Source organism: Tubulanus polymorphus, chromosome 3, assembly GCF_964204645.1.
Source record: "Tubulanus polymorphus chromosome 3, tnTubPoly1.2, whole genome shotgun sequence".
Taxonomy (NCBI): domain Eukaryota; kingdom Metazoa; phylum Nemertea; class Palaeonemertea; order Tubulaniformes; family Tubulanidae; genus Tubulanus; species Tubulanus polymorphus.
The window spans coordinates 11,945,169-11,957,896 of record NC_134027.1 but is presented as its reverse complement, the minus strand read 5'-3'; the positions used below and the strand labels follow the sequence as shown (position 1 = coordinate 11,957,896).

The following is a 12,728-nucleotide window of genomic DNA, read 5'->3' as shown; positions in this document are numbered from 1 at the left end:
ACTAGCTTCACTGCGGAATTATCATTAATTAACATCGCCATTTTATCACATCATCAACTTATATTGTGCCTTAAAACCCTAACAGCCGAAATAATTGAAATGCACATACGATTTCTATCATTGAAAATTGAGAGAGTGGCCGTGTTTGTGTTCTGCTGCTTCGCGTAAATCCCGCGCGGTGGCGCAACCGCGCGGAGTGGGGCCGATACGTCAAGATAATTGATCAAAGCGCGTCTTCAAAAATTTCATTGAAATCTTCAATAAAGGACTATTGGTCCAGTAGGATCAACTGAGTACATGAACTTTTAGTTTTGAGCACGAAAACGATTTATGCTCGGATTTGCCATAACGTATAAAGATGAAATTTTGGTGCAAAAGTTCGTCTACAAAACTTCCCAAAATAACGGTCCATTTAGGACGGGCGGCGGACGACAGACGAAAAGTGAAGTAATTGCCTTCACGCGTGGCACCTCTGCTTATAAAAAGTATGCTGGCAAAAATGATCAGGAAACGCGCGTTTATATAAAACGAGGTCAATGCTGAGCTTTCCCAATTCGACAAAATGACAGTTCAAACATTCCGCCACTCATACCTCAAAGTATTATGCAAGATAAAGGACTACCTCTGGAAAGGCATCGGAAAAAATGGTGTCTTCTGTGCATGTTACCATCGATAATTAAAGAACCTCCTTCCAGTCAACAACCAATATTGGAAAACATTTTCTCATGTTTAGCGATATCGTTGGTATACATCGTAGTATTTGCACCAGTTATTCATAGAGGTTGGCTTCCTTACTTAGAGCTTATGATATCTGGATTTTCGACTGGATTCAAGGAACTATATCCTGAAACAAGATTCAAACCAAAGCTTCATTATCTTGTTCATTATCCACGATTATTGAAGCACTTTGGGCCTCTAAGATTCTTGTGGCGTATGCGGTTTGAAGGCAAACATGAACATTTCAAGCGAATCAATGGAACAGTGTGTAATTTCAAGAATCCGAGCCTAACACTTGCAAAGCATCATCAAATATATCAATGTTGACAGTTAAACTGCGCCAACTATCTCGGAACTGAAACATATGCATCAAGTTCAAGTTCCCAACTGTCCAATATGCCTCCTGGATTACGGCAGGAATTTCTAGAGCAAATTGGTCAAGAAGTTGACCATGAAAGTATACTGAAAGTTACAAAACTCTCTGCTGGCCACATGACATATCGTGTTTAAGACTTCATTAATGTGAATCATATCAGAGAAATACCTGTATTCATGAAAATAGCGTTCATCCTTAAATGTAATGGAGATTGGTACTAGTGTGGACGATTGTTTATGGTACAAGCATTTGAAGAATTAAAACACGCATATAAATTGGAAAATACCAAAATCTGGTTCATAATGAAACCCGACGATCACAAGGACTGCAGTGTCTTGGATGGCTACATTGATGATGATGATGATGATGATGATGATGACGAATCTGAGAAATACCTTGTAATGAAATATCGCACAATGTAAACACTTTCGTATCACTCTTCTTGATGTATGTGGTAAATATAATGATAACTGAGCAACTGTGAAATGCAATTAGTATCCCATGACTCATCTGTTTTTTGAAAGCATGGTGGCAGGCCTCTTCCCAAAACTGAAACAACAGTGCCAGTTCAACAAGTTGGTCAATAAACTAAGGACTCACATGGAAGAAAGAAATTCAAATGCTAGAAATGTTGATGAGTTAGCAATCATATCCGAAATCAATCATTAGAAGTATGTAATGAATTTGCATGTTTTATTACTGCCGAGTTGGGTTTTACATGCTTGGATGAATCTATTTATATCCAAATACAATTTTTGGAGAATTATTTGCCATTCATTGCCTCTTTCCGTTTGAATACAACACTCGGAAGTTCGATGGATATTTTATCTTCTGCAATGGATATCTTGTCTTCTACAACGATGGATATTTCCATGTCGACCACCACATCAGATCTTGTTCCTAACGTTTATGAATTGCCGAAATTTCCTCATAGATTGTCACATAGAACTTAGAGTTCTATGATTGTCACAAGCACTGAGAGAGAAGGATCTAGTTTTTAGAAAATTGCAGGAGCACCAAGAGATCGGATCTTACACAGATTCTGGTTGATCATATGCAGCATTTTACGCTGTGAGTAGAATTATGTTAATTTTTCTAATTCAATGATTTTATCATCTTTTTCGTTATGTAGTAGAAGATCTAAATGTATCCCTTGTCTCAGTTTTCCAATATCTCAACAGTATAACATACTTGTTGATAGAGGACAATTTGCAGCACTGCATTCATAATCTCCAAAGATTTCAAAGACCCCACTAACGAAAAGGTTCTTCCAAGAAATCGATTTCGATATATCTTAGGTTCTTCGAAGAACCTCTAAGTTCTTCAATGAACCTTTCATTTCATAAGGAAAGGTTCTTGAGGAACCTTTGTCCGAGTGAATGGTTCTTTCAAGAACCTTTCAATGGAGTTCTTCGAAGAACCTTTTTGTATTAGGGGTTCCTCCAGAGGCAGGCCGAAGAACCCCTAAAGGTTCTTCTGAAGAACCATTTGTTATAAGAGTGTAGGACCATAAGTTCCAAGTGACTGCAAAAAATAATCATATACAGATTTTATTGAATAGATTAGAAAAGCATATTTTCATGAAAGACAACTGGTGTTCATTTTTCTTCTTGATAATCGATGATCTAATACATCATAAATACGCTTCAGCGCCGCGGGCCGCCGCCCAGTCCGGTATTTGCAAAAGATACAACTTCAAACGATCGGGTATCGGCAAAAATTTCACTCGATCGCAACACGTGCTCGCGAGGATCACCTTACGACACAAATTCTGCAAATTCAAATCCGCATCCAACTGCCAAACGCGTATGAACCCGTCCATCGACGAAACCGCCAGGTACTCGTCGAATCGACTGAACGATAACTGTAGAATACTCGGGTATTTCCAGGACGGCAACCTTCTTGCGTAACCGCCGTAATCCTGAGCGGCGCCGTCCAGGATATAAATCACTCGTAGATTCTCCGAGTTAAGAATTCGAATTCGCACTCCGTTCGCCGCAGCGATTACGTCTCCGCGGCGACTGTATCGTAAACATCCTATCTCGCCGTCTCCATCTGCTCTGTCGCCGTCTGATCCTTCTCCGTCTGTTGACAACGATGTCGACCGAACGACAGCTTTTTTGTCCGAATTGCAGATATGTAGTTCATTCGCGACGCCGCGTGTCGCGAACGCCAAAATCGAATGCGCCGATTTCGGATCGAAGTCAAACGTTAGCGTATTTGCAAGTCGATCGACGTTTTTGAATTCATCGACGACGTTCAAATACGACTCGAGGCGTTCTTCATTACGACAGTCGACGACCGATAGGTAACCGGTCGATATGGCAATCGCGATGAATTGACTATCCGGCGACCACTTACACTCAACCAGTTCTGTATACGAGCGCGTGCCTTCGAACGCGCGATTGATTTCGCGGCAACGCACGCGACTGACGACTCTGAACGCCACCGAGCGTTTCTCGACGACCACGAGTTCGAATTGAACGCCGGCGCGACTGATGAACGCGAGATATGCGCCATTTGGCGACACGTCGCAACTGCGTAAACTCTCGTAGCTGAGATTGCGTTCACGGTCGACAACTGCGCCTGTTTCGAGATCCTGAACACAGATCTTCTGGCGACCGACGTAGCAGACGTATTCACCATTCGGATGAGGGTGAATTCGTGGCTGTGAACAGGTACTAGTTCCCGGATAAATGCGGCATGCTGTCAAAAAATAGAAGAGAACACATTATAGTTTCAATACAATTTTTGTCAGTTCATTGTTTTATGATGCAATGGGTTATTTATGGAAGCAGCCATAGTATTAATGATGTCATAGGGTTAATTTTTTTCGAAATGAACATAGTGATGTCATAGGGAGGTTTTTCCGCAGGTAAACACTTATCTGGCAGCGTCGTAAGATGATGCCATACGGCTGGGGAGTTATAGAGAAAGCCACTAGACTGGTCCGAGTCATTACCATTGTAATCAGTGATATATTTGTTAACCAGTCTGTGATGTCATAGGGACAGTGATGGAGCTATGGGGACAGTCTATATCACAAGGATGTCATCTGGAGAATTATGGATTCTAGTAGCCATTACCCGTAGTCATTCCGAGACGCCATTTACAGATGAGCCCTTGAGGAAACATGTTTGTCCTGCGACTCCAGATATCGACAGCCCCACAACTCGTAATGAGTTCATCGTCCGAGCACGGAATAAACTGGCAATCAACGATCCAAGAAATATCGCGCAATTCATCATACTCTGAAAATAAAATCGTCAACGAAATTTCTTTCACAATTAACGCCCTGTAATTATCATTAAGTAGTCAAACCTAGTTAAAACTTCTTTTAATGAAACTGCTGCCAGTCAAAAGATTTAAAGTTTTTGTAGTCAAGCCTGCGTAAGTCGAGTTTTATACGAGGTACATGAAAATTCGACCTTGAAAGCTGATTGGACGAAATATTTGTCCAAAAACTGATTGCAAAAATCAATATTTGGCATGAGCTGACTGATTGGAATAAAAGTTTCCGGATCAAATAGTCCAGGCCTACTAACGATCTTTACCTGTTAACCGATTTCTGGCTGCGACTTGACATTTTAGAATTTGGACCGAATTTTATGCAACGAGATAAGCGGAAATTCGACTTATTTATTCGATATAATCAGATTTTTATTTGATTTTATAGACGAGAAAATCCGGACCATATAATTGCACGAGACATACATCAAAATTCGACTCCAGGCGGTTGACTGTACTTATAGTCACGACTGTGCAACTCACTAAATTCAACAATTTAGTGCTCAGATATGAATGCCAGATGTCGAAAAGTACCTTTACTTGGCGGCGTTGGTCTGAATTTTATACAAATAGTTCTCGGTTGATCGCGCAACTCGATCGGAAACGGCCGGTATTTCTTATGCGGTATGAAAATATCTGCTTCAGATTGCTCAAGTCGGAGTATCTTCGATCCGTCGAGGCCCATCGTTTTAGATTTGAAAATTTGTCTTCCAAAATATGTAATCAATCCTCTTTAGCAGTGTTTTTGGTGATGGATTCGAATTCGTTTTTGAAACCCAGAACAGCAAATCGACGTCACTCGCAGGCAGCATTTTTCTAATTCGCAAATAATCATCGAGCACTGCTGATCTTTTGACTGTCATCAAAATGAGAACAAGAAGTTAATTTTCGCTACAGATATCAGATGAAACATGTAAAACATAGACCAATCTCATAATCTTTAATGACAAGAAGTTATTTTTCGCTAGAGATATCCGACCAAACATGTAAAACATAGACCAATCTCATAATCTTTAATGACTTTCAAGGACTTTGAATCCTATTCAAGGAATTATATACAAAGTTGTCATACTTAAGCCAGGAATCCTGAGATGTACATTCTTTAAATCAGCATTTTTAAATCGTGAACTTGGGTCTTGGATCTGCAGATGATCACTAATGACTGATCCAGTTATGGCCATTGGCATCTGTGAATAAAATACAACGAGGAGAGTAGTACACTACGAGACAAGTAGTACGCACTAGCTTTCACTACTAGTGTATAGTAACTTCATCAGGTGAAAGAAGCTACTACACACTATAACATTGTAACTAATGTCTATTTCAACCTGACTTGAGAGCATTCCTGGTGGCTTAGCTCAGTCAGTTTTGGTAGTACATACCTGATAAAAGTCTTATTAGGGCCAGAATGCATTGGCAGTCAACCTAAATCATCATTTTTTAATCCATTTGAAACTGTATTGAAGGATATCCAAAAAGTCTTCACTGAAAGGGGTTAAATGAAGAGAAGTGACTCCATGATTTGAAAGTTTAACAATATGTTTCCATGCCTACATACCATACTTCAGTTGGTAGGCATGGAGACATATTGTTAAACTTTGAAAACATGGAGTCTCTTTTCTCTCATGAACCCCTTTCAATAAAGACTTTTTGGATATCCTTCAATATAGTTTAAAGTGGATTAAAAAACAATGTTTAAGGTCGACTGCCCGTCCTTTTTGGTCCTACTAAGACCTTTATCAGGTATGTACTACCAAAAATGAGCGAGCTAGGCCACCCGGAATGCTCTCGAGTCAGGTTGAAATAGACATTAGTAGCAAAAGCTGGTGCGCAAATAGAATAGTTCACTTGTCTCGTTGTATTTATTCTATAACCAGTAAATGCGGCGCCTCAACAAACTGGAATCTTGCGGCACTCTCTCCCCCACTTAGTAAGAATTTAAGTCGAACACAGATAAACCTGACTTCACCCACACATCGAGTTTCACGGATATCCATCAGATATAAACAAGAAACTCAAGATGGCTACCCGAGTGGCCATATTCAATGACTGATGACCTCCATTTTCAAAAGTGGTGAACATCATAAGCATTATAGGCTGCATCATATTCAGCAAGAAAATCAAGATGTCTGCCCTAGCGGCCATATTGGATGACATCAATTTTCAGTAGCGGTAAACATCTCACCTGCCCGAATCCTCAAAACAAGTTTTACTATAAATCAATCAAGAATTTTAGACTCTATTGTGCTAACAAGATAATTCGAAATGCCCACCAAAGTCACAGTGGCCATATTTGATGGCCAATGACTTCCATTTTCATTAGGGGTGCACATCTCATCAACCTAAACCAACTATCTTGGGAGTCCCAAGTGGGCTTAAAGTACCTTTTCACAACTGAGAATATATCGAGTAATCTATTTCTCATGACGGCCTTTCTTTCTGTTGTCAGAAAGATTTAAATGAAGGACTTACCTGCTTACTACATTCGAGACAGCATAGGCCTATCCAATACGCAGGCTTGTTGCTGACAAGGATCGACACCTCATTCCTCCCTAGAAGTTATCGTTCATTTCAATAAAATATTCAGTCCATAGACATGATAGATAACACACGGGGCAATAATAAAGTAAATTGATTATGAATTTGACTTTCTCTTGGATTGAAAATACAGCTCTGTAAAATCGTATTTCTGACTAATTTTCCAAATGGACAATGAAATATACAAACGAACTATGATAAAATAATATGTTCGGAATAAATATTTCGCGTTGAAAAACGAAAACTTTGGTTTTAACACGATGTTCGACGTTTCTAGGAATGAATTGTTGAAGAATGCCAAGACCGTACGGTGCTGCCACCTGCTTTCGAAAAAAAATTCTTTGAGCTGGCGGTTAGGTTCGAATCCATTTTATGATATTCCACACTCGTACACCCGTTGGCGATCATTCATATCTCCAATCGATAATTCATATCTCCAATCAGACCCGTGTGAATTTCAGTCAGAATTTCGAAAGAGTCTTGAATCTCAGTTTAGTTTCTTCCAGAATCCTTTGTGTTTCATTTCTCGGAGTAGTTTGGGTTCGAATCATTAGGCCTATTTTGTTTCGCAGAAATGACTCAGTCAAAAATTCCTTTAGATCCCTCCCGATATTATTGTCGCTGATAAGAGCCGCCGCATGTATTAATCTTAACATGACCTAAAATATAGAAAAACGCAAAACGAAACTTATAGAGCAAAAACGAAAACTTGGTTTCTGCTTGACGCAAAACGAATTTCGATTTTGCTTTGCGCGTTCAAACGAAGTATTGAAAAAATTCGTTTTTGTTCCAAAATATTCGTTTAAGCGTCAAAATTCGCACTTAAGTTTTTCGTTTCACCATGATATTCGTTTTAGCGCCCTACCGATAAACGAACTTTCGTTTTAGCTCCATGGATTTTCGTTTTGCGATTTTCAATGTAGAAATCACGGAGATTTAAGGGTAGGCCTATATTATGTAAGTTTTTACACACGCTATGAGAGTGCGAACGATTGATAAAAGAAAACTCGAGAATAATCACTGTAGAGGTTTAATCGTCGTATTGTTTCCAATAAAAGATGAAAGAAGTTGATACCCTACTGGGCGCAACTCATTTTTGTGGTCATTTCATGATTTTGGTCAATTTCTTTTTTTAAACAATAGATCTAAATTTATTTCCATAATATACACTAGTACAAGAGACTTACAAAATAAACTTACAAACCGCATTTAAAATGCATTATATGCAAGTATTGATGAAAATAATGGCAGATCAAATAAAAAGGTAAGGAAAAAAGAAGAAAGAGAAAGTATCCGGGTATACTTGCTAATTGCAGCTCTAAATGGTGGTGATTGGCTGTGACAAACTTTGCTACGGTTATGGTTAACTTGCTATTTGAATCAAAATTTAGGTTGGGGCTTCGTAGTAAAAACTTATAATTTTTTCGGTCGAAATTGACGACAGTGATTACAATTTTACAGATTTATATTGTCAAAATTATGACGAATAGGTGGTGTCTCAGGAAAAGGTCCACTCGCAACCGATTTAAACAGATTTCCTCATTGGCGGTTGAGATTTTTTTATGAGCGTGGTGGGGAAAACAAAATGTGTAGGCAGAGATCTGATTCTGGATTTGAAGAGAGAAATACTTCGAATATTCCTAAGGGAAGAATTTAGATTGTTCCATGAATACTTTAGATTATAGACAGGTACTGTTATTTACCTGATACAAGAGCGGGGAGAGAGAAAGGTTTTGGGTTACGGTGTGTGTCCTACAGGTATATATCTATAAGTAGAAAATAATACTTGTATATACAATCTTATTTTCCTTGGTATGATGGTTTGTTAGACTTATCGACGTTGAACATGTAGGTGTGAATACGTTCTTGCGCCGAGTGCTGAGATTGGCCCAGTTGACAAAGTAGACCTTTGTCGAGCTGGATCCTTGTATGCATCCAGACACGAGTTTGGGCGACAATCCCCGCCAAAAAGACGATGTTTTGTTTCACGCAGTCAAAAAGACAATCCCACGCCACAGACATTTTCGCACCGCGAAGTCATGCACCGAAATGTCATTAGATGGCGCCACGTACGTATTAATTATGAAATAATTCGTAGAAATAATTCTTTCAGCGTTACCATTTTAGCTGCTTCGACGTTTCGACTAGCAATTTGCGCGATCTTCTTAAAATGACGGATATTTGGGAAACCCGGTTCGCCTTTAACTGAGAGAGCGTTGTTTTCTACCGGCCACAGCAGTCACCTCACAGCGTATGCGGAGAGGAAGTAAACAAACATTAGTGTCTGCAATGGTGGATAGAAAACATTGTGTAATGTCGATTTTCTATCCGTCAGAGCAGAATTGTTTAACTGTTGTGATGGATAGAAATTAGGTTCTTTTCGATTATCTAATCTTCCAAAGCAGGATTTATAATGCAGTAATCTGGGCTTTCTTTTAACTATTTGATCGGTTGGCTTCCGTTCAACGGCAAACACATTCCAATTATTTCAAAAGTATTTTTGTGCGTATCAACAAGCAAACTCATTTTTTTTCTTTTTGAATGTTTTTTATGTTTTGGAAATTATTCCCGGGTTTCCCAGGATGACGTCATTAACATCTATGTGGCGCCATCTACTGACATTTCGACGCATGACTTCGCGGCGCTGAAACGTCTTCACGACACGGATTTGTCTTTATCGCGGCTTTATGACTACGCGTAACTAAATAAAATCACAGTCTTTTTGGTGCGGATTGTCGGTCATACACGAGTAGAGCAGCATGGTACTGTAGTTTGTCTAAAAGTTTGTCTAAGATTAGAATTGGGTGCACTGTTGCAAATAATATCACAGTGATCGAAATGAGGGACAATAAAGCTACAGTACAACTTGTTTAAGTGAAATGATTTAGTTGTTTTAGAAAGGCTTTTAAGAGGATTTATCAAATGTTGGATTTCTAATGCAAGCCGATCAATATGGGCTGTATAATTAAATATTTTTCAATAGCCTATTACAATATTTGGGCCCACCAGTCTCTATATCTAGCCAATCAGATGCGAGGTATCGATATAGCGATAAATGATATTTACTCATCTACGTCACGAAATGTCATCTACGTCACGTCAAATCATCTAGTACGCCACTACCGATATTTTCATAAAAATCATTGTTTACAATAAAAGTACAACAACCATTCAAGTGGTTAGTCGAAATTTAAGCTAACGAGAAGACTTTGAATGATGAATTGGATTTAATAGATTATTTGGCCGTTTTGCTAATTCATATGAAATGTTGTGTTTTGGACTCCAGAACATGTATTATTCTGTAAGACACCTAGAAAACCTGTTGAACTGTTGATTTTCCCCGAATCGCTCCTTGGGGGTACTCGATCTACCTGCCGATGAATGCGGTGTATATGCGTTCGAAATATGTCAAATTCTAACAGCATTTTTCCGCGCGAAGTTAGTGCCTTAAATATTCTATAGGTTTATCTGATTTTAGCTTGAAATCTATGGTACCGAATTCAATTCATATTTTTACAATATGGATGGAATTATGGCAAATCAAACAATATGTTGATGATACAGATGCTGTCGTGCTTTCCGTGAGTACTCGGTAAATTCCGTCAATCTCCGACGTGCTTGACGAAGCAAGACGAACAATAAGTTAGATTTGAACCTGGCGCCCGGAACGAATTGGAGACTAAATAGTACAGCTATTATTTTGACGTTTGTAACAGAACGCATTCTTCATCATTCTTAAATATTCTTAATGAGACCAGGAAAAAAGATACAATTACTATACAATTACTATCGTAAAGGGTTATACCTTTCGAAACTATGTCCTTAAACGTTTTTTCAATGTGAATAAGGAGTTGTATTTTGGTGTTCTCTTTTTTTCTCTACTATTCTTAACTCTCTGTACGATATAAAGATTCATCATTTATCATTATTTCAAAAAAGTGTAATAATTTAATGTATTATTAAGTTTATTGAGAAAAATAGATAAAATTCTGATGAATGAAGTATGCTCAATTCTTATTATTTCTGTTGATAGATTGATACACCTGTTCAAAAAACGAGACTGTACGATAATCCCTCAAAAGTTAATCATTTTCCTCAAAAACTCATTGCGAATATAGAATATGAAATGACTCCATGAGCTGGTGTCAAATCCATCGGTAAAGCGACCATCTTTTTGAATACCCGTACGTAGTGTCTGTTTTAATTCTCTGACTGTAACATCGATGACGCATAGCCTTTCACATTATTGGTCTGTTTCCATATGATTAGAAGCGAAATCAACGAAAGTCTTTTTACGATTTCCACGATGTAAATAATTGAAAAAGGTGGTCTAGGCCGAAAAGCGCCGTTTTTGCGATAACCTTTCACGCGATGATATTCGCCAAGTTTCTATATGGATAATGAACGGGACAGAACAACCGAAATTCGATGCAGTTTGTCATATTTTGTTTACCGCAGACGGGGAGTAGAAAAAACAACAATAAAATGAGCTTAGTTTAAAAAGTAGATTCGAAAGAAACAAACAAATTGACCCTTTGCCTCTTTGCATTTGTTAGAAATAAGCAACCTAGATATAAAATTGAATTATTTGTGAAAAAAAGAACTTTAATTATTCGAATTTTGAAAAAGAGACTTAAAAATTAACAATGAGGCCACTTAAGGGCGGGCGAATTTAATCTCTATTAACTTTTACAAATATAGAATTCTGAAATAAAAATATTTTGCTCGCTTTTTTCAGGAGACGAAGGGCGATTTTTTGACGCCTTGGATAAAGTAACCGTTATGAAACCTAAACAATGTTAACCTTTCAGTGTCATTTTACAAACGACAACCGTAAATCGATGTGCAAAACGTCACAGGTCTATGTGTACACATACAAGCTATTAGGCAAAATATTATATTTGACAAAGATGTAGAATGTCTTCCTGTGATTATATAATGAGCTCTATTTGAACTTCGAAATGTTATATTTCATTGAATATCATTAGAAAACGTATTGTAATAGTAAAGGATGTATGATTATATCAGAAGCGGCGGGCATAAATCGAAATGATAAGTAAATCGGATTCTTCGGTCATAATGGCGAATGTATACACGATTTGGAAGTCTGATATAAAAGTAAGGGAGCATCTCAAAATTTCAATAGTTACTTCAATTAGAGTAACTCGCGGAAGGGGGTGGGGGTCAAGGCCTCCTGCGGACTCATCACCACTGCCGAACTATCGATTTATTGCGGTGCAATACAGATAACATTGAAATGAATTGCAGTTTCAAATATATATATTACAAGCAGTAGATTTAACCGTCTCTCTTTTAGATGCTGTTTGTATTTTAGATATATTTTATTTTGTTTATAAAGTCTGTTCAAGTTTAATAGGTTTTCCACTTGTAATTTTGCTTATTTATTTTTCAATTAAAAGTTGTGATCGAACACTCGTGAGAATGTCTTATCTTTGTCTGTGGTCTTTCATTACAAAATCAATAGATCCAACTTCGGCATGTGTATAGTTAAAGGGGGTGGGGGGTTAAAACCAATTAGACGAGGGAACTATTGACATTTTGAGATGCTCCCTAAGACCCTGTCATGGGGATGCTGGTGCAATGGCGAAGCTATCTACGATCTGTGTAGGGCCGGCGTGAATTTCATCGGCGGCTACAAGCGGTCAATATAAAAAATGTGTAAACATATAATTTCAATATTCAACTGTTTTAGAAAATATGTTCGATAAAACTGCGCCGCGGGACCGGGCCGGCTGGCTAGGCCATACGATATGCTCCAAAATCATGATGAAGCATACATCAGACGAGC

The 12,728-nt window shown here is 38.3% G+C and overlaps 1 protein-coding gene across 1 annotated transcript; it reads right to left on the bottom strand.

Moving 5' to 3' along the window:
- Positions 1 to 2,637: 2,637 nt before the first annotated feature.
- On the bottom strand, positions 2,638 to 7,221 carry LOC141902643 (uncharacterized). Its single transcript, XM_074790465.1, has 6 exons — positions 7,113 to 7,221; positions 6,854 to 6,933; positions 5,454 to 5,568; positions 4,916 to 5,237; positions 4,180 to 4,344; positions 2,638 to 3,799 (listed from the first exon to the last, which is right to left on the bottom strand). Exons 4-6 carry the CDS (start codon positions 5,064 to 5,066, stop codon positions 2,727 to 2,729), a joined length of 1,389 nt encoding a protein of 462 aa, XP_074646566.1. The 5' UTR covers positions 5,067 to 5,237; positions 5,454 to 5,568; positions 6,854 to 6,933; positions 7,113 to 7,221; the 3' UTR covers positions 2,638 to 2,726.
- Between the last annotated feature and the right edge of the window lie 5,507 nt (positions 7,222 to 12,728).